At 35.2% G+C, this 22,891-nt stretch overlaps 3 protein-coding genes across 7 annotated transcripts in view; 2 read left to right on the forward strand and 1 right to left on the reverse strand.

Moving 5' to 3' along the window:
- Window positions 1–6,732, forward strand: part of LOC125071646 (GPI transamidase component PIG-S) — a 52,475-nt gene extending 45,743 nt beyond the window's left edge. For both annotated transcript variants that reach the window (XM_047681949.1, XM_047681950.1), the window contains exons 4-11: window positions 43–255; window positions 1,173–1,370; window positions 2,355–2,455; window positions 3,076–3,232; window positions 3,878–4,050; window positions 5,389–5,530; window positions 5,772–5,976; window positions 6,574–6,732. In XM_047681949.1, coding sequence (XP_047537905.1) covers window positions 43–255; window positions 1,173–1,370; window positions 2,355–2,455; window positions 3,076–3,232; window positions 3,878–4,050; window positions 5,389–5,530; window positions 5,772–5,976; window positions 6,574–6,688 — 1,304 coding nt within the window. In that variant the 3' untranslated portion in view covers window positions 6,689–6,732. The remainder of the gene's footprint in view (window positions 1–42; window positions 256–1,172; window positions 1,371–2,354; window positions 2,456–3,075; window positions 3,233–3,877; window positions 4,051–5,388; window positions 5,531–5,771; window positions 5,977–6,573) is intronic.
- A 2,592-nt stretch (window positions 6,733–9,324) lies between these two features.
- LOC125071861 lies at window positions 9,325–11,322 on the reverse strand. The gene is made up of 2 exons (XM_047682274.1): window positions 10,896–11,322; window positions 9,325–10,606 (listed from the first exon to the last, which is right to left on the reverse strand). Exons 1-2 carry the CDS (start codon window positions 11,302–11,304, stop codon window positions 9,972–9,974), a joined length of 1,044 nt encoding a protein of 347 aa, XP_047538230.1. The 5' UTR covers window positions 11,305–11,322; the 3' UTR covers window positions 9,325–9,971.
- A 460-nt stretch (window positions 11,323–11,782) lies between these two features.
- LOC125071924 (ataxin-2-like protein) overlaps window positions 11,783–22,891 on the forward strand; it is a 41,398-nt gene continuing 30,289 nt past the window's right edge. For all 4 annotated transcript variants that reach the window (XM_047682357.1, XM_047682358.1, XM_047682360.1 and 1 more), the window contains exon 1: window positions 11,783–12,346. In XM_047682357.1, the coding sequence (XP_047538313.1) occupies window positions 12,309–12,346 (38 nt within the window). In that variant the 5' untranslated portion in view covers window positions 11,783–12,308. The remainder of the gene's footprint in view (window positions 12,347–22,891) is intronic.

Consider the following 22,891-nt stretch of genomic DNA (forward strand, 5'->3'; position numbering starts at 1 on the left):
AGCTTGTCTTATAAATATCTTGTATTGTTATCATTATTCCAGATGTGATAAAACTAAAAATCACGAAGAAAATAATACCGAATAAGTTACAACACTTACTGGACTCGGTGGCCGATGAACAGGAGGCGTTAGAAGATGTGGGCGCAGCTTTCAATATAAAGAAACACAACACGTTTTATGTTGTCCAGAGGAAACCTCTATACCAAGATGTCTGGGTCGGTACCGAGCGAGTGGCCTTCTTCAGAGATATTAAAGGTAATAAATATATTATTCGACTTTTACAACTAGAACCAAATCGTTATTTATGATACTTCTTTTTTGTAGGCTTGTTACGCTAATCATTTATTTAAATGTGCATTTTTCTCATTTACTAGATAAATACCACAGAGTAAGTGATATCGGTTTCATTAAAATTATGTTATCTATGCGAATGTAACTCTGTCTGTTTCTCTTTGAATGCCAAAACACTGAACCGAATTTGATGAAATTTTGTATGAAGCAAGCTTGAATCTCAAGGACTTTGGGTTTTTTATGCATAACACCTAGTGACCAAACACCTAAAACGCGAGCAAAGCCGCGAGCGACAACTAGTTATAAATATAATCTATAGTATAGGGTGTATGTCTATTATAATTTTTAACACAATATTTAAATTTACAAATTGACGAATGCATGTAAATGTTTTTTTATTGAAATGATTATATTTCCCAAAGTAACATATATTATTAAAATTAATCATGATTGTGCATATGTGTGAGTAATTAATAAAACTGTTACACTAATCCTTTTCCACGATAAAGCTTAAAATGTTCCAGTAAAAGTATTAACGAACATAGGAAACCAATCATCTAATCATGCGTACTGGTGACATTCCGATTTTATTTTAATCAAAAACGGCCGCCTCGCTACCATAGATACTTCGCTCCGCTAGAATCTTTTCATAGACACGCCGTCATCTCATCGCTAGTAGTATCGATTGTTTTGCTCGAAACAATAACAAATATTGTATATACACTAGTAATTATATGTTTATAACACGAAGTTTATAATACATCAATTTGAGGACAGCTTTTTATATACCTGCCATTTCGGACAATGCAGTGGCCCATGGTCCATGGCCCATTCATCCGTCGGCCTACCTCAGTAATTTATTTATTCAAGTAACTTTTCAGCATGTTCAACCATCGTCAAAGTTCTTGAGAAATGGATATATCAGCCATCGGTGCTGATCGGAGCGAGGTCGGAGATAGCGGACGCCGCGAGACAGGTTCGGTTCCCGAGCGGGCCCGGTTACCACGTAGTGCTGTCCGTGGTGCATCCGAGGCCGCAGGAGCTGAAAGTGAACTTCAATGCACGAGACGCGATTGAAGGTGACAGTTTTTTATATATAAATTGGAATATCCAAAGATTATCTATTGCAAATTTTAAAGGATTTGAAATGAGAAGCCTACGAGTATCTCCGCAACTGAAGCCTTATATTTTTTTATGATGTACTAAGGCGGACGGGTAAGTGGTAGTAAGTAGTCACCACCGCTCATAGACATTAGCGTTGCAAGAAATAATAACAATTCCGGACACACTTCAAAGAGAAACATAATAACACTAAGTATTGCTTGGCGGTAGAATATATGATGAGTGCGTGGTAACCGAGACGGGTTTACCCAAAATCCTACCATCAAGTAAAATATGAATAAATATATAGAATTTCCAACAATTATGAATCGTAAAACTCAAGAAAATTGCTCCAAATATTGTATGACCCACAATCCACACCCGAACAAATGGCCTTGACTATTTATCTCCAAATTTTATTAAGCACTTATGTCATGCGGTCTTGCTCGTGAACTCTATCTAATTGTATTGAATTGTATCTTAGCGCCAAACAGCAACACTTGGTATCGTTGTGTTCCGGCTTGCACGGTAAGTGAGCCCGTGTAACTTGTAACCATGTAACCATGTAACTGTAACAAAAGGTTGACGTTAATACTTTTTACAGCGCCAATGTCTGTGACCAATTCCAGGTGACCGATTTGCACGTTCGCCTACCAATCATAAACAAAAAAAAATGTATAAAGATTTTGCATAACGGCATGTACACTACTACGTCATACACATTACAGCTCCTGAGAACTTAGTTCATTCATTTATTCATGTCAGCCGAAGGACGTCCACTACTGGACATAGGCCTCCCCCAAAGATCGCCACAACGACCGGTCCTGTGCAGCCCGCAACCCGGCTTCCCGCGACCTTCACCAGGTCGTCGGACCACCTTGTGGGGGGCCTACCCACGTTGCGTCTTCCGGTCCATGGTCGCCATTCGAGAACTTAGTTATCGATAGATAATGTCTCAACAGATTACATCGGTTCGTTCGTGGATGAACTCACCGACTTGCACAACTTCACGCTGAAGTCCCAATGGCTCCATCTGCTGGACTTCGATTTCGAAGCTACGGAGGTATGGCCTTAATCAAATAGATATGAAAAGATGACCCAGCGGTTAGCAAACTTGGATCCTTACGGACGACGTCGGGTTCAAATTCGGGCAAAATTAAATATAACTAAAAATGTATGTTATTTTGCAGTATTTGAAAGAAATCATTAAATAATAGTTGTTTTTAAATGTCCGATATCCGGTCGGATACGGAATAGTAACTAGATATCCGTTTCACCTAGAGTTTATTTCTTCTCACTATACATAAAGTTCGTTCTAAGTGTGGGGAGTAAAAAAAGACCAAGGGGACAAGATCGAACCTGCGATATTTTCTCGACGGTTCTACTCTTTATTTATCGATGAACAGTAATATATTATAAAATAAATAACGGGACGCTGATTAAAGTTCTTGAAGTACAAGATTAAAACATGGCACTTGTACCGTTGCAATAATGTCCAGGGTTCAATTCCCGGTAAATCAAACTACTAAAACTCTGAGCACAGAGTAAGAAATTTAGCAGGTGATTTACGGGCAATAGAGAGTGTCTGCACTTGCGCACACACTCGTGGAGTAGCAGGTCCCGAGCAGGCGGCCAGCTATCGCCTACTCGGGGCCGGAGTGAGAGGGCAGTGCTGGCGCGCAGGTGGCGGGCGGGCGGCTGGCGGCGGCGGAGCGCCTGCCGCTGCTGCTGACGCGGCTGGAGGAGCGCGCCGCCACGCACGTGTCGGAGCGCCCCACGCTCAACCTCGCGCTCTACGTCGTGCCGTGCCGCCTCGCGCCGCTCGCGCTGCAGCGCTACGGTACGGCCGCCGCACGCTCGGAAAGAGTGACACTCTATTCGAGTAAAATTATACATACAGTATATTTTGCCATTATTGACTTCAAAACTCTTGTGTGTCCCGACTTCGTCCGGGTGATATGAGAATTTTATTTGCTTTCCCATCACAACGCCATCTACCGGATCGATCTAAACCTGGTACTCGATACACATTGCGCGCACTATGTTCGCTCGCAAGGACGCCGTTACATGCAAGGCTACCTCAAACTCTTGAGCTCCTGCTGTCACCAACCACCTCTCCCGACGCAGACATCGACGACGACGGTTTGGACGACCGATAGAACGACGCAACACCGGACATGACAGCCCCACGGACAAGACACCCCTGGGCGAATAAGGCCCTGACCCAATGCCCGGGCAAGGAGGGCAAGCTCGAGGGCCGTATTCGGCTTAAACCGTAGCCAAACAGCAAAAATCAATAATATTCAAAATAAAATCATCTAAATGGTCAACCGTGTAGGAGTTTAAAAACACATACGTAACAGATGATTTGTATAGATGTACGTCCTACATACTGGGTAACATACATTAACGGTAACGGTCAGTTTCACACTATTCAACGGTCAATACATTTTCTACGAATTGATTTATACTTTCATTTACACAGATAAAGAAATCCCACCACCGGTGCAAGCCTTTATGTCCCCTAAATGGGGGGGAGTGGTCTTCGGCAACCCCACGCCGGAGGAATGCGAGAAACAAGTGTACACGCCACCCGTTAATCTAATCATGGGAACTTTTCTGTCTCAATTGCGGAAGCTGCTCGGCATCACGGATAAGGTGAGCTGAGATTAGAGGCTCTAAAAGTAAATTTAGACGAAAAATTATCACTCGGCTTATATACAGGTATCTTTATAATGCCTATTTGAAAATCTTTATAGGTTTCCTTACAGATTTAGAATAGGCACGTTACCACTAACCGTTCGACCACGTGGCAGTTGGTGCTACTACTTTAGTTTGTGTTCAATTATGTCAAATAGCGCCGTTATAAACTGCAAAAACTCTTTCAGGATAGTAAGTCGAGTCATTGAAGTCATCGATAACTGAGCCGTCTCAAGCTATGCTAGGGCCCTTGACCACCCATGAACAGTGGCGCAGCTAGGTTGGCAAGGGCCCCGGTGCATAGGAAAAGAATCGGGCCCTCACTCCCTTTTTCCACGCCCTTTTTAACTTATATTGCCCTTCAAAATTATAGATAGAAAAATAAAAAAAATCTTGTGATTAGGGTCGAGGTTTTCTATCCTTAGGAGCTGGCGAGTTGGCAGACCCGCTCTTCTCAGAGCTTAGGTTAGAGGGCACCCTTAGCCCTGGGCCCTGGTGCACTGCACCACCTGGCCCTACGATAACTACGCCACTGCCCATGAATTTGGGGCCCTTTTGGTAGATATTTACTATCATGTACAAATATTTTGCTTATGACCAGGCCTTAATTATAGTTTCAAATAAACGGTGCGGTAATTTAATCAAAAATTAAATGGTCATTGATATTCTTGTTGCATAATGACAGTATTATAACATATTTTTTTTAAAGTGACCGTCGATTTAAGCGTGTTTTCAACTGTTGTTTACTTAAATCCACTTCAAAGTTTTATCAGCGATTTCTGTGAATTTTACAAGTGGTAACTCCTAGAACTTACAATTGCGGCCGCGACCACACTCACTGCGAGTGGTATCGGAAACAAGAACTAAGTAAGCGTGTGATGGAATGCAAGTAGTGTTTTATTATTCTGTGTTAAATATATATTTTCATTGTTCTACTAAAAGTAGTCGTAATTTTAGGCCACATATATGTACAAACAAAAATATTTATTAGGTTTTCATTAGTCTCGTTGTTTTTTTCTATATTTTTTTATGATTTCGAAGCGAGACAAACATCGGCGTTATCGACCGTGATTTGATGCCAGTTCCCTACGCTCGTCCACTGGCCGAGTCGGTCTTTCAAAGAGTATCGGCCCTCACCGGTTGAGTAATCAACGACCTCGCACACCTACTCCTATAATAATCAACGAGAATTGAATTTGGAATCCCCCTCCTCCTCCCAACCTCTGATAGTTGTAAAAGACCACGCCGAGGCTCCAATCTCGGGTCTCCGTGACTAACCCGAGCGGCGCTGCGCAGGAGGCGCAGGCGGGCGCGCGGCTGGAGGCGCTGCGCCGCGCGGCGCCGCGCGCGTGGGAGCGCGACGCGCTGCTGCGCCTGCGCGCGCTGCAGCAGCTCGCCTCCGCCGAGACCAGCCTCAGGTCGCTCGCCAAGCTGCTCGGTGCGTGCCCCCCTACCACTCTCTCTTCTCGGAATCGCTGTGGGGTGTCCGACCTCTTTACCCAAATGTCCGGCCGAACTAGCCGGTCTGTCCGGCTATTGGGTTCGGCGACCTGGCAACCTTGAGTACATCAATTTATGTTTGCATTCAAATATTTAAACTTGTCGGACAAAATAAATGAAATGGAACAGGTCGTCATCAGGAACGAGGTTTCGTGACACCTTTATGCACTAATTTACAGGCGAAATATCTAACATCGTGATAAACGACGAGGTCGGGGCCTCGATCAACCTCGCCGTGGAGAGCATCCACCGCGCCACCGAACACATGGAGAAGGCCGATCTGCTTGAAGCTCACCGGTACTCGCAGCAAGCCTTCCTGGCAGCAGAGACCGCTTTCATGGAGCCGAGTCTACTAGCCCTTCTCTACTTCCCAGATGACCAAAAGTGAGATATCAAGCCAATACTATTGACCACTCAGCGTGTACGACATTAGTAATAAATACTTAAATAAATTTGAATGTGCAAGCAAACCTGTTGTAGATCTCCGCGTTGAATGGTCGGTGTTTTAATAAAATAAACTTAACAACTATAATTTAATTTGTACTTTTCTGCTGTCTCTACTCTTAGTCGTCTCACGCACACTAAGACATCTTATACCTTGTGAAAGGGCGCGCCTTGGTTAATATACATATACGTTCTTATAATAAAGGATTTTTATTTTTTTCTGAACATTGATCGGCAGATTAGTTAACGGATGGTAAGTAGTCATCGTGTCCCAGAGGCATTAGCGCTGCTAGAAATATTAATCATCCCTCACTTCGCTACTACCGCCTCATTCGTTCCCAAGGATTAGGTGTCTCCTGTTGCCTGTCGTTACACTGACTCGTTCACACACCCTTTTAACAGGAATGCACTAATTCCTAGTATTGCTGTTAGATGGTCGAATCTATGACGGACTTTTTCAAAAACCACCAAGTTAAACTAAATTTTATTAGTATATTATATAAACTTAAGATGTTAAATGTAGTGTTTGAATTTCAGGTACGCGATATACATCCCTCTCTTTCTGCCCATCATGTTTCCCGTCGTGTTGTCGCTGAAGAACCTGCTGCTGTGGTTCAGGGGAAAACCCGTCCATAAAGAGAAGACTGATTGAGCTCTTAATGGCTTATAAATAATAAATTGTTTTTATTGAAACGAGTACATCTTTTATTTTTCATTTAAATTCTTGAGTAAAGTTTTAAAAGTAATTGTAATTATGTTATTTAATAATTATATTACATAAAATACAGAAATAAATAGCTTATTTGTCTTACTTCAGTAAATATTAATAATTTCATTTATTAAAGTATATTTGATAGTAACTATCTTTCTCTCTCGTTTCTGAACGTTATAGGAGAACAAAAGATATTCCGTTATTATACGCGTATGTTTGCAAGAAAGTGTACAGATATGTTGCTATGGTGATTGTGACCGCAATCATTCTCGTAGGAGATAAATCTGTGCGGGAGAAAAATTATGAAGATCGAGAGACATGAAGAAAGATCATAATCAGATAAATTTGGGAATTTGGGAAACGCTAACAATATAATGTATTCCAGTTACTTTTTTGCATTTATGTATCTAATAAAATATAAAGAATATCAGACAATATAGATATATGAATATTTTATACGTGTTAAACGTAAATATTAAAGCGGTTCGATCTATTTCGATCAAATATTTGACTACTACTTGGTCTTCCTGTTCGGCCAGAGTCGAACTGGGTACGGGCCTCGAGGAATTCCTCCTTGCCCGGGCTGCTCCTCCCCGGTAGCCTTAGCTACCGCGTCGTTTTGTTCTGACCCTGTGGGTCAGGGTCCTATGGACCCAGTGGTATGTCCAGTCGTGTTTATTTATGGGTATTCAGTTAAGCTGGTTGTCTAATATTTGAGTGTATGATCTCTTGATGGTTTAGATTGCTTCCGGTAGGTGGCGCTACGACCGGGAATTAAACAAAATTCTTATATCACTCGGATGCAGCTCGTAACACAAATATTTTTACTGTAGATATTATTTCAATTATGCATTACAAAAGACGTCTAAAATAAATAATGATCGACTTTGACAATAATACATTCAAATCATCAAATCCAGGAATCAATGACTCATCCCATTATACAAAAATTACTGAGACGAATTCGCCTGTTAACAATAATTTTGCGTAAAAAAAGTTCTTGCTGACGATAGAATTATTGTAAATAAAACAAATTGTTGCTTCAAGATATATTTATACGATGAGGTAATTGTTATAATCGATTTTATAATAATTTTATTAAACATACCTTAAAATTATCTTGGCGCCAACATAATTATTTACTTATCCAAATTAGTGTTAAAATACAAAACAATATAAATAAACAATCCAATAGAAAAACAAATAGTTATAAACATATATATATATATATATATATCTTGACACCAAGAGCTCACATACACAATATTTATAATAATGACTTTGATTACACATATGTTAATATTTAACTTTATAAGTGAAATAGGACGCTATTGATATGTTCAAACACCGGTCTCAGTAGAGATATTCTCCAAGAACAAACTCGATACTCACACCAAATTAAACTAAAATTCTTTAAACTAAGCCTTGAATTGAAACTTACCAAATGTAAAGAATACCATTACATGCGATATTTTCTCTTATATGTAAAAAATGCAAGTATCAAAAAAGCGTATCACGCAAACTTATAAAGATCACGAGTGAGATACGAAGTGAGTTCTTACAGAATAGCCGTGCTGAATTAGATCGAAATAATGACAGTTATGTTACAGTTAGTCCCGAAAATTATACATATAAATGATTCATAGTCAAATTTCATAGAAATAATCTAATCTATTTAAGTACATAATTAATGAGTACTTGATTATGTCTAAATCGGATTGATAGTTAAAGATCAATTTACGTTTTGACGTGAAATTTTGTCCACTAATAAGGAAAAATTATAAACTAGGGCCTAAACCAACGAGATGTATGTAGAACTGAGAGGCAGAGTCGGTTAAGCAAACGACACCGTTATTGGACATTGTATGAAGTATGAATGAGTACAGGAATTACTACAAGTATTTAATACGGGATATTTACCATGTGTTTTATTTTTATTTGATGGAGCCCAATATTTCGACATTATCTACGAATGTCTTGTTCACGAGACTGACGTTTGCGGGTAGATGTTGACGGCATTAGGAGTGTCCATATCGGACTATCTCCTTTCTCGTACGTTTGCTGCGTAAACACTGGCAGTGTTCAGCTCCAACAAATATAAATAAAAAACATGGTAAATATCCCGTATTAAATATTTGTTGTAATAAAAATAACCATGTTAATTTAAAATCTTATAGAGTACTGGAATGCCTTTTTTGGGACCGACTGTACCGTGTCTTGACTCTAAAAGTATTAAATAATACAGAGAACATAACATGTATTAAATTTATATATTAATAGTAAAGTGGTTTATCGTTATTATTACAAATGGCGCCTCCAACACTATAATTCTAAATTAGTAAATATTACTCAAATGTACTTATAACAAGCTATATAATTTTAATATATTTAAATGTATTCGGAAATATTAAGTATGAAATTTAATATAACACGTAGCAACGAAACATTGCTATTTAATTTAACTTTGCATATATAATTTATATTTAACTGCGTCTTATATTCATCTTCAAAACTAAATTAGAGAAAAAAAAAATAAGTCCTTAATTTGAAATAATAATATCACTTGTCCGTTACAATATAAAAAAACAGCAACAGTTTACTACAACTAGAACAATACATGTATAAGGCAAAACTTGACTAACTGACATTAACGCCGAGCTTAAAATAGTCTAGTGGAGGCGACTTTTGTGTCGTAAATTTTAAGCGCTTAGAAAAAAAAATTGCGAAATTTTGATTGTTGTATGAGGCGACCTTTAAATTTCAAATTAATTAAAAACATTATTTTTGTTGTAATCAGATAAAATTAAATGTCGCGCTTAGAGAGCGTTTATATATTTAAATTTCCACGAGAGAACAGATAACGCTTTCTTTTCAAAGAGCCTAAAAAAATTTAACTTTATTTTGACATAACACCGTTTTACAAATTCTCTTAAAATACTTTGTTATATTCTTTTGCACATTATTTTTTATACTGGCAACATTTTAGTCGGATTAATGGTAAAACCATTAGTTTAGAATAAATGTTTTATTTTCATATTACGCGTCTGTAATTAGAAGTTCCTTGTCAATGAATATATATATTATAACCTTTGAATACGTGCTTAGAAAACATTTAAATATACTACGAAGAGAGTGCCATTTCAAAAACGTGCTAACTTTTTAATCTACGTGAATATGACATGAAACGCTATTATAATTTTTCCGCTACAGATAAGTACGTGTATTATGACTCGATCCAGTCCGTCTCAGTGATCATCGCCATGTTTTCGCCCTTCCCCGGAAAATAGTCCAATTCCCACAGAGAATTGCTCAGGACCAGGGTATCGCCCTCATTCAACTGAACATTCAAAGTATAACAGATGTCTTCACAGGGGGCTCTTGGTCTCAATTGAACGTACGTTTTTCCCCTCAACTGAGACATAATAATCAGACCTATGTCAAGTTCCAAGTGCTTAAATCTATGGGTATCGTAGTTCTTCGATAACAACAGCCAATTAAAGTGTGATGGGGGAATGTGGGGGGCGAGGAAGTAAGGCCTCGGGGCAAGGATTCTGAGGGATTTCACTGCCCGAATATCGCAGTTCTGGAAATGAACAAACCAGCTCGGTATGTCGGTGTTAGTTATTCTGGTAACTACTTCTTCTAAGTCCATAGGCTGTTTACCAATACGTATGTTTGTGAGGATCCTGCAGGGAACGGAATCTCGGAGTCTGTCATCACTGCTAATGAAATTAGTTATGTTCAGTTCGGAGACTGACCAATCGTAATAGGCATCCGTGACGATCACTGGTGCACCTCTGAGCAAGTGATGGTTGAAAACCTCGTTGTAAGTCGTATCTGATACTCGAGCGATGTTTCCTGAAAATCGTTATTGTTAGGATTATGTTCACAATAAATCTCGCTATTTAATTTTTACACATTACACTTGTTTATTGGTTAATTAAAATATATTAAATTTGGACATACATATATCCATATGTAATCTGATAAAATTACAAAGTCCTCTATCACTGAACCATAAGAAATTTTCAACGCATTAAGAAACTACTATTTTCTTAAAACAGCGTAAAGTCAAGTTAAATTTTGAAATATTAATTAATTCAAATGAACACTAAATAAATCTATAGATATATGTAAGAAAACTTACTTATCGTTTCACATGTAATACAATCAGACGTTGAAACAACATCATTATCCAGATTCTGCGGCTGCGATCTTTCAATGAGACACTTATTATAATACAGAGGCGTCCAATCCCAGACCGGTAGTAACTTTATCAATGTTATTCTTGCGATTGCCGTAGCATGCCATTGAAAAGTATCGGTCTGGCTCACAGTATATCCAATCGCTATTATCATTACAAGAACCAGGAAGGCCCTGGTCCATCTTTTGATTGACGCCTTCCGTACAGCGTTCGTCAAAGGGCGACATATGATGTCCATCTCTTCATCGCTAATTCCGGCTTCCTTACAATATTCATAAAAGGAACGCACTTCTGAGTTAATTAATTCGAATTTCTCGCGCTGAGAAATTTTTGGCGCGGTTTTAAAACTCATTTTTGGTGTGACCTACAATTCCACGTACACCGAAACGATCAATATTAAACTCGGCCGGAATCGTGGCTTATCGATACACATACGAAATTCGCGCGCGCGCGTCGAGGTTCTTTGAAAACGTAGATTAAAAATATTTCAGATAACATAAAGGTATGGTTACATACTTATTATATATATAAAAAAATATATTAGTTACATTCATTTATTGAAACGAGAAACAATATTTGGAATAAATTTTGTCTGAAATTTGAAATATTATTTTGAATGATAATAAATACTAAAGTCAACCTTCCTTATTAAGTAATGACTATTATTTTTAGGACACTTACAATTCACATGCTTCTATGAATAAACTATAAGCTTTTTGCTTTACTTATTAAACTTTTATATATATATACATAAAATAATTGTGTGTATCGATCAATGTTAAAAAAAGGTAACATTTTTTTAAATAGTAACACAAAAAACCTCCGCCATATTGGAAGAACCAAGTGGAAGTTGGTCAATCAGTGATCTTAATTATTATTGTTTAATACAAATAAGTGATACACATTAAAAAATTGCTTAAAATATTTAATTTATTTATTTGTTACTTTTATACTGCGCAAATTAATTGACAAACGATATAATTAAATTTTTGCAATACTTTTGACGAATACGTCACAGCGCCATGTTGTATTCCTGCGCTGATTGCAGGCACGAGAAATCTGCCAATCCGTTTATTTTTTGGGATTAGTGCCCGAGAATAAATCGAACTGCGATTTTGTACTCAAATATATTTTAATTTATATTTGTTGGCAAATGTCAAACAACTTTAGTGAATTCGATGCATCCCTGTTGTCGCATTTTGAGTGCTAACTCCTAATTTCAACTGCAGTTTTGTGCATCCGCGAAAGTTGAAAGGACTGTGTTGTAAAAGAAAGAAGTGATAATTAGCCAAAATTCCGGTCCCTACGCGCAGACGAGAAGGTGCCTACCCGCCGGGGCAGTCAGGCGAAGGAGATATGAACAACAAACGAAAAAATCGCCAAGGGCCGCCGAGGTAATGCCAGTTTATGTACATCAACTTTCAGCGTTAAGATGACATGTCTTTGTTATTTAGGCCATCGTTCCTCAAGTAGCTAATTTCCGACATTTCTGGTGTCACATTGACAAGTTTTAGCTAGCGTGATCACAAAGGATGTGTAAACAAAACGCTTAGATTCGTATTGCGAATTCGTGCGGCGCAAGGTTCGCCGCGGCGACCGTCCGCCGCGTACGCTCTAGTCGAGATGTTTGGCCTACTTTTGCTGTGTACTCATGACGATTAATATAGCCGCGTGCGAACAGCTGATCCCCGAGCTTGGACTAATACCAGCAACTACTAGCTCATTTTTATTAGTCCTTTTCTATCACCCTGTGTAGTGTCTGCATCAGCTACCACAGGTAACAGTACCCTCTAATTTATTACAAACATCCATAATATTTCTGCTACTTCCTTTGGATAAAGAAGTATGTACTTATAGTTTAACCATTTAAACCAGTGTTCAAAATGATAGTTACTGGCAAATGTCCAATTTGTTAATTAGACTTTTATCCTAATTGTACATTCCTGAGATAGTGTTTGAAAAATATTTGTTAGTTACTAATATTTTTTGCGTGGTCATTTACTGTCATTAAGATTATTCTATTCTTATATACACCCTTAAAAGTGATTTCTTCTTCTTCATAGCAATAAGATTAGTTATATGAAAAAATATTGATTTATTTTATTAATGTAAGGGATAATAAATGTTGTATGGTCCATATTAAAAAGAACAACAGCGACTTTTAAACTTGTTTTACTAATGAATCTGAATGGTATAACACATTAAAAAAACATGACTTAGCAAAAGCCTATGTGATTTTAGCATAACATTAGCTTATATTCATGTTAACTTTGGTTTACTTCATGATTGTAACTAGAAATTAAAGACAGTGATGAGAAAAATAAAAGATCTCAGTAATCTATGTAACAAAGTTATATGGACATCTAGTGTTTTGTGTCAAATTAAATTAAAATCTGTGATGATTTGGACAATTTTAACCAAAAGCATGAAATAGGTTTTGTTTGTTTTTCTACTTAGTTAATGCACATTTAAACAATATAGAACTGATTAGAAATGTAGCTTTCACTTTGTTAAAGAAACATTTTATGTTATTTATTGATCACTCAGTAATCTAGGAAAATTTCATGTAATTTTAAGCTTGTTTCATAGTAATACATTTGGTGCTTCTGTGAGATAAAGTTTTGCTAGATCACGTAGGTAGGAACGACCGACTCAAACAGCCACACTCTGTACAGCTCTGTTCGCATTTGACAAGTGAATGTGCCGATGCACCGAAAGGCACAAATGACATAACATCTTAGTTTACATGGATGGTGGTGCATTTACAGTGGTTAATAACTTGTCTATATGGGTAGCAGTTATTACTAGCACTGTGTACTGTAATCCACCATTAGTTAAAGCCCTCCCCAACTGTTTTCCTCTAATAGAACCAAACTAAAATGTATTTTATATCTTTTTAATTTAAGGTTATATATGTCATAAACTCTTAAAGTGATTAATTACATTTCATTGTGTATATTTTGTTAGGATGAATATCATATTATATTTGTAAAACATTTATAAGATTATATTACAGTAGATTGAGTTTGTTAGTATGGATAATCATACAGTATCCAGTAATTATGACCTTGGTGATTGATCATGAATTACAAATACACTATTACAATTATAGCAAACATTCTGGAGTGTTTTTGCGATTAGACTAGGGTTGGTTCTGTAGGGGTAGAAATCATTGAATCTACCAACTATAAATTTGATTATATAATTTTTAGAGTGTGATGTTAGTGTTTCCACTCTTTAATAAATATTTCATTTGTTACACACTAAGAATAACTACACACATGTTATTATTTTGTTAACTTTTTATATAACCATGAATGACAATAGATTTTTCACTAATATCAAAGTACACTTAAAAACAATAGGAACAATGGAAGGTTGGGTTACGTTACTGATATATTATGTTTTTTTCAAAAGTATTTATAAATACACACAAGAAACATACTGAGTTCAGTTTACCAAGGTATTATCAAATTAGGTATTTATTATGAACTAACTGCTTCTCTGGTTTACCTCGCATTTTAGTGGTTAGTTGGCAAATGTTAGACATAAGACAATAGTATATGCCCTTCCTTCTCTTGAGATCAATCTTGCTTCATATCAAATTTCATCAAATTTGATTGAGTGGTTTCGCATTTATAATATGAGTATACATATATGTTAGTGTTATTGCTTTTTATACAGAATTAGTTCTCAATGTTAAAACTGATCTCATAAGATATGTAATTATTAGATTTCTAGATTGAGCCCCACAAGTTTTTAAGTCGAACAAATCATTTACAAAAAAATAGGAGGTTCACCACACCATTTATGATACTAGAACAAAACCTATTTAGTTTAGAAATATAGTTCTGAACAAGATTGATTGTCTCATTTGTCTATGGTCTGTTGTTCTATCTAGACCAATGATGTTGATATATCAAATCCCAGTTTGGAGAAAAAATGGAGATGGTTATTGCCGCCATGGCAGAAACGATCAGGATGACATAATACTCTGAAACTGTTTATTTATTGTGTAATACTAAATATTTTAGTTGTACAATAGATGTAATATATGCACATTATTAAAATATATTTATTTTTAACGTAGATGCTATAGTTAAATACATACGTAATCATGTGTATGAACTACCATTATCCAATTCACGACAATAGATTTAACTTGATTATAACTATGCTTATATAATTATGCTTAGCATCGGAAGCTTATCATATTGAATATTATGTGAATATTTCAATGTTTGCTTGTTACATTTTGGTATTAAACATATATAAAATATACAGATAAATATCTCTTGATATTTTAGGAAGATAAGCTTAGTTCAGTTATGATACAATGTTACTTGAAGTAACACTGAGCTATCTAACTTATACAAAGCCACAAAAAAACAGCTAGTGTAATAAATTTTCAAATACCTATCAATTCTAACCATATGTCAATAACATGTTCAATCGTTGCTTGGAAATAGAATTTATAAATAAATGGAATGATGAATTTGATCGGTCATACTAGATTAGTGAAGCCCTCAGTGACGGTCTATTAGATGAATAAATTTAATTTGTTTAATGGTGTAGGTGGATCTGGGTATCATTAACATGGGTTAATGATACCCAGATCCACATGGCAAATATGGATTTGCCTGGAATTATTATTATTAAACTAGAATTGTATTTTTTTTTTATATCCTTAGTAGATGCACTGGCAAATAGGCCAACTGAAGGTAAGTGGTCACCACTACCCATAGACATTGGTGTTGTATAATATTTGAACCATTCTCTTAATCGCCAATGCTCCACAAACTATAGAACCTAAGATATTATGACCCTTGAGCCCGTAGTTTTTTACTGGCTGACACACCCTTTAAATCGGAACACAATTATACTAAGTATTGCTGCTTGGTGGTAGATCAAATGGTGAATAGAAGTACCTGTCAAGACAGGTCTGCATGACACCCTACTACCAAGTATCTGTCGATAGCTGAATTTTCTATGATATTTTAATAGTTTTAATGTTGTCTCTGTGTGTTAAGACATAAAATGTAATAGGAGTATTAAAAATCCACTCGCCTGTGACAATACTTTACTCAATTTTTGTGTTTATGGTGTTCAGTTTGGTTGTTATAAAGCCATAGCCAAGTGTAATCTCAATGCACGACGTCACGTCAGTAGTTAATTTTGTATACTGATCTATTTCAGTAAAATTTATGCAGCCTGTCTGATTGTCCATGCGCATATAAACACATGTAAGTGTCATGTGTTCGTCAGGTTATCTATCTCTTCCCCTCCTCTCATAACCTTCAAGGCACCCCTTCAAACGAGGCTTGAAGAAGCATGTGGGCTGGCATGGCCAGACTACAGACGACGAGTGCGGTTCATTCTCGCTGACTGTAATGGCCATCTTCGCGTTTGGACTCTACTACCACTTACCACCAGGTGGAGTGGAGTCATATGCCTATGCCTGTTTTTTTTTAAATACCTTGATAGAAAGGTAGGTGTTGAGGGACACCCAGTTGTAATGTAGTTGCTTTCTATTATGGATTAAATAACAGACAATGAAATAAATCAACGATGTTTGTGAATAATTAAATGACAAGGAATATAATTGTTATTAATAATTATTTGTGAGTTAAAAAAATGGCTAAAAATAAAATTAAAATAATATTATATGAAACCGTATGCAATAGAAAAAGACAAAGGTTTCCTATCGTGACGTTTTTTTACTAGTTCACTCGACTGTAAGCCGCGTAAAACTTCGTTCCTAAAACCATAGTTGACATCCGACCATAATAGAATTTTAATCATTATTATATTTTCTATATATCTATATACATATAATAAAATTTGAGTGTCTGTTTGTAATGTTAAAATAACCGCTTTTCACTAAATGCATATGTACAGTATACACTGTACATGTACCAAAATTACAATTTTTGTCTGTTCGTTTCGGCTAATCTAGATCGGCTGAACCGATTTTGACGGAGCTTTCACTGGAAGAAAGCTGATTAATAAGGAGTAATTTAGGCTACAACAATTTTTGTTAAATTCAAACGCGCACGAAGTCGCGGGCACAGATAGTTAAATAGTAACAAACAAATTAGCTGTTATCGTCTAATTGTTGACTTACTTGTTATCTAATTTAATAATATTAAGCATTTGATTCGTCATAAAGTATAGATCCTTGTCAAAAAAAATATTAAATAGCTGTTTGACGTAACGTTCGCGGTAAAATAGTTCAGCAATATAGCAAGGTATAATCAGAATTATTATGTTATAATACTTGTTCTTGTATATATGTATATGCATTGAGATGCTATCTTAAATTTATCGCGCGTTGTCAGGATGTTCAGGACGGGAGTTTTAATAAGTCAATTGTCATGATATCAAATATGGTAATTAAGACTCGTTAATGCGAATGTCGCCCTTAAACCCTATAAATTGACACTACTATGTCATTATAAATTCCCTTAGAAGTCAATTTAAAGTAATATATTATTCTTATATAATCGTTTGCCCTGACAGTCCATCAACGACCTGCAAAAACAACTGAATCTAGACAGCTGAAATTTGTAGCAGTTTTATTTATAAAGCAGGATGCTTGCTTTATAAATAAAAGAAAAATATTTTTGATAATTTCGATTTGAAAGCGACAATCAATTCCGAAGACTTATAAAGTCGAAATTTTATTTTAAGTAGATTAGTAACTTTGAATTTCATCTGTACAATGTCGATTTTTGTATAATACCTCCTTTGTCAACGGTGTTATAAACTTTTGTTTAATCTGATTTGTTGTTTTTTTATAATTTTACAACAGATATTTAAAACTATTTGTCGATGCGGGTAAAAAATCAAATCCTATGTACTTTTTTACTATGGACCAACGATCAATGTCTCGACTCTAACATTCTACCCTTTTTTATGTAATAGGTAGGCGGACCAGCCAATGGGTCACCTGAATTTTAGTGGTCCCCATAGACATTGGCCTTCGTCAATGCACCACCAATCTTGGGAACTAAGATGTTATGTCCCTTGTACCTATGTGCTCTACTCCCTACACTGGCTCACTAACCCTTCAAACTGGAACACAACAATACCAAGTATTGCTGCTTGGCGGCAGAATATCTGATGAGTTCTTACTTGAAATTAAAATGTCCATTTTGCCTTTATTTACTGACTCATTCGGATACGTTGTCGAAAAGTAAGAGTGAAAATATAAATTAATAAAACTCATAAAAGTGAAGCGCTGAAGTGCAGCGTTCCTTAAATCGTTATTACAGAATACTCATATTAATCAGTTTTATCGGAAGCTAATTGCAAAAATCAATTATCAGGAATAAATAATTTGCACTGCGCATTTATTATTTTCAAAATCTACGTCAGCCATCTTTATAAGGCCCCGCCCACAAGTAAGATCCCAATACATTATAATTTCCGATTTAAGTATCACAAACATAACTGTATTATCGTATGAATTATACTCATTTTTATAAAGCGTCGATTCTAAGTATTTTTAGCTCGGAATTATGTTAATAGTACATGAACAATACATTTGAATATTAATTAAAGTATATGATGTGTGAATATGAAGGAACACATAATAAATAGAGCACAACGTTGCTTTTTTTTTTAATTTAAATGTTTCAAATGTGGACGAAAGATTAAATCGATAAAAGTTTTTTGTTGATGTTGTAATTTACAAGATTATGTAAATGATAAGTTTTTAGCTTTTCTTTTTTAAGTGAGGTGGAAATAAAGTGTTAAAATCCACATTTTGAAAAAACTGTCATTTTGATAAATAATTTTGTATGCTTTTAAATTTAAAGAACAGGCATTTGTCCAACGTGGGACATTGCGGTCTGTTAGCTTACCTACTTTCTATTCGAATAAAATTGATTGTTTTGAATTTATGTAATAAATTATATTTATTTAAGCATATTTTATTAAATAATCTATTCAAATTTTTAATTGCCTTACAATATCCAAATAAATATTCTTATCGACTAAACTTTTATTGAACATCGCGTTTGTGTCACGCTTGGTCTGTGAACATGTTATTTCTATGCACTTCGCCTAGAATAGGGGACCGTTGTCCCACACGTGATGAAAGAAAGGGAAGTGTTGCCTATAACAAAAAAATATATTCTTCCGGATCCGATTCACATTTGGACGATGAAAATAGTCGACATTTCGAAATATTATTTTCGGATCGACCGTTTATAGAAATTTCACGAGTTGAACTATACTAGTTATATTTGTAACGTAAGATTTTTTATGAATAGTCTACCCATTTAGATTTAAAACCGATATATTTATAGAATTTAATATTTCAAGGATGTTTAATTAAATTGCATCGAGTTCTCGCCATACACGTTATTTTGTATAATATCAAATGTATAATTTGAATTCGGTGAAAAACAAAAGTAGTATAAATAGATTATTTATTTTGATATAAAATGTCTGGTTATTTGTCGGAAATATGTCGCCCCTCCGCCTATTATGTGAAATGAATTACACGAATACATTTATTAAAGAACATTGTTCAAAAGGGTTGGTTTAACTAAAGCGAACTAAAAACAAGTACTGTATAAGAGTTAATGTGGTAACTGATAAATTTACTAATCTCACAACGTAAGTGATTAACGTATTCCATTGGTTTTCTAAAAGATATCACTCGCGTATTGTTGAAAACCGACATACGGTAATACGCTATTTGGATACGCGTATCGTTTAAAAGTTATAATTACGATATTCAATGTCACTTTCTGGATATCTTCTAGAATATTCTTACAGAATAGTTCTGATGTTAAATAAATTAGTACGTGTACAAACTAATACATAATATACACTTTTGCGTTACAGTGTTTAATTTGTAAAGAACCAACGATCCGTAGTTACAATATTATTTTAGTCAAAAATAGTTAAATTAAACTTCAGACATTTATGTAATACAGTTTTTTAATCTGCATGTCGACAATGGTCAAAAATACATGGTTTGGTTATATTTTATTTTTAATATGTTAAGTATAGTTGTGTCTATACCTAGACATAGCTTACTGCAATCACATTAGGAGTAAACCCAAGTAGATAACTATGACATTGAATAGCAGCGATATCATTGGACGAGATCTTGTATCGTATCCATTATGGACACGTTACAATTTGTGTTTTAGATGTCAGTGAATTTGGTATCGGAAATTAGAAGTACCAAAATAATATACTTCGAATATATTGATTCACCCTGATTATTGTTTTTATTATTAAATAGGCGTTCATCCATTCCAAGTTTTGGATTTGCGTTTATAGTCAATTAGTGAGTTTAAATAATTTTTTAAAAAGTTATATATCGGAAAATCGTAAATTCAGTTTTTTCTCCCATATATAAGAATCGGTTCAGTTCTATACTTATTTTTAATTATATTGCTTTATATGAAATACGTTTTACGTCAGATTTTGGTAATGATTATTTTTGCGCAGGTTTATGAGACGCTAAACGTTCGATATCGTTGATAGATGTGCTTAAAACAGAATATCTTAGCTATGGCTATACCTAAAGGGGAGTTAACTCGGTGGTCAGTGATCACCTCTGAATATAAACGAATTACACCGACAATATGCCATCAACCACGTTATCTAAGATGATAATAACAATAACATAAAAATTAACACGGCAGCAAAAAATATTACTTATTGGCGGGAAAACAATAGTTACGTTTGTCAGGTAGTGTTCTTACTTTCACCGGTGCTATCTCTCATGGCAGCTGACCTTCCAGCTGACCGTCATATATTAATATAATTATATATCAAGGGAAGTATGTATCCCATCGGTTCTTCATCTGAAACGAATACGCTTTATCGTCCATTGAATGGTTATGACCAGAGCCATCTCAAGCTATGCTGGGGCCCTTTTGGTAGATATCTACTGCCATGTACAAATAATTTGCTTTTGGCCAAGCTTTAAGTATAGTTTCAAATAACGGTGCGGTAATTTTCGTATTTATTTATTTATTACATAGGTCGCTAACAGAGCATACATTCATACAATTGTACATGCTAATAAACAAAAGAAGATCTAGACTAAATGATGCCCTAATTATAAGCAACACTGCATTCTAATAAGACAACAACATAATACTTAGTACTAATAGTTTAGTGAGCAACAAAAAATTTTTTTAAATAAAAGTTAGTATATGTACTCGAACAAAAATATAAGAATGTGTTTTTTAGTTATTACAATAATTAATTAACCATTTATAGAAGAATGAAGAAATTTAAGTTTTATGGTTTTCTTAAATTTATAAAGAGAATCAGAAAAAATATCAATATCATTGCTTGAGCATAATGTTTATTCGTAGGAATATGATTGATTGTACAATATTATAGCTATTTTATAGCCTTTTTTGATAAATATGTTAGTTATTTCTTACACATATCACTTTCGAAAATATACATAGCAGTCAACGTGAGAAAACAAACGTGTGAAAGAAATTGTTGGTTCTTCGGGCCCTCTCAGGATGGGGGCCTTGGGCACGTGTCCCATGTGCCCTATGGTAAAGACGGTAATGGTTATGACATTATGGCGTTACTGTAGTTAGACCTGCAATTAACATCAATGTCATTAGTAGTTGGATAATTTTGATTAATATCAAAATAAAAATATAGTACTTTCAAAATAGCGCCTTATTAGGGTGGATGTTTCGTTTACTTACTCTAATTCCGTTTTACTCTACCGAATGTGCGCTCACTCGAGTTTCACATCAACAGCGCCATCTAAATGTTATGGGATACTTTTTATACATTAAAATGTTTTACTTCTTCACTCCATAGAAGATATCTTAGCTTCTCGTGTATGTATGTATAGTATTACAATATGCTAATGATTTAATTATTACAGTTCAATGTGACTTATACTTATTTTTTTAAAAAAATTGACTGAACTCCTGTACAATAAGTGTATGTTATTTAAATGAGACCATTTACGGAACGGTTAACCGAATACTGAGTTACAATGGTAGTCGCTATTTATTTAATACGTTTCCAATAGTTCAATGTCATAAAAAAAATCATTTTTTATTTTTTTAAATGTAATTTTGGTAGGTTTTTTTTTAAATTCTTTATCATCAAGTAAATCTATTAATTACCTCATACCGTTAGGGACCACTAGTGATATGTTGTAAGTTATTTGACACCGAATATCTGTCTAAAAATGCAATTATATAGTCTTGTTGGTATTTACTTGGTGGTAGGGCTTTGTGCAAACCCGTATGGGTAGGCACCACCCACTCATCATATATTCTACCGCCAAACAACAGTACTCAGTATTATTGTGTTCCGGTTTGAATTTAAGAAATGGTTAAAATTTCTTACAGCGTCATTGTCTATGGGCGGTGGTGACCACTTACCATCAGGTGGCCCATTTGCTCGTCCGTCGACCTATATTATTAAACAAAAAGTCACAACCTACCAAAATTAAAAAAGCATTTAATTTTCGTGACGTCACGTTTGAATGTCCCTATAAATAATATGATCTTAATGTTTATTATAAAGTACATTCGGTACCGGATTTATGTAAACAGATAAGGTGTTAAGAAATATATGACACGAGCGATGACCTAGTTTTCGATACTTTATTTACTCAGAAATATCTAGTGCACTGTACTTTCCGTAGCTTTTTTTGTAGTTTAATCGCGTATATTATATTAAGTTTCTTCTATGTTCAATTTGCTATTGATGTGATATTATATTAATTTTTATTATATAAAATTAAGATTAGGATATGAAGCCGACATCAGTTATTACTAAAGAACTATGAATAATTATTTTATTGCAAAATATAGATCAAAATCCATCCACGGCTATATTGAAATTTGGATAATTTTAATGGTCAAAGTCCAAATTTTATCCGACTACACGTCACGTACGTATACGTTTCGCAGCGAACGATT

This window comes from Vanessa atalanta, chromosome 20, assembly GCF_905147765.1.
Source record: "Vanessa atalanta chromosome 20, ilVanAtal1.2, whole genome shotgun sequence".
In the NCBI taxonomy this organism is placed as follows: domain Eukaryota; kingdom Metazoa; phylum Arthropoda; class Insecta; order Lepidoptera; family Nymphalidae; genus Vanessa; species Vanessa atalanta.

What these genes read in the sequence shown, in the direction of transcription:
- LOC125071861 (XM_047682274.1), bottom strand. Translation starts at nt 11,304, where the DNA reads ATGAGTTTTAAAACCGCGCCAAAAATTTCTCAGCGCGAGAAATTCGAA. An exon ending in TATTACATGTGAAACGATAA is followed by an intron (nt 10,607 to 10,895) that starts GTAAGTTTTCTT and finishes AACGATTTTCAG; the next exon opens with GAAACATCGCTCGAGTATCA.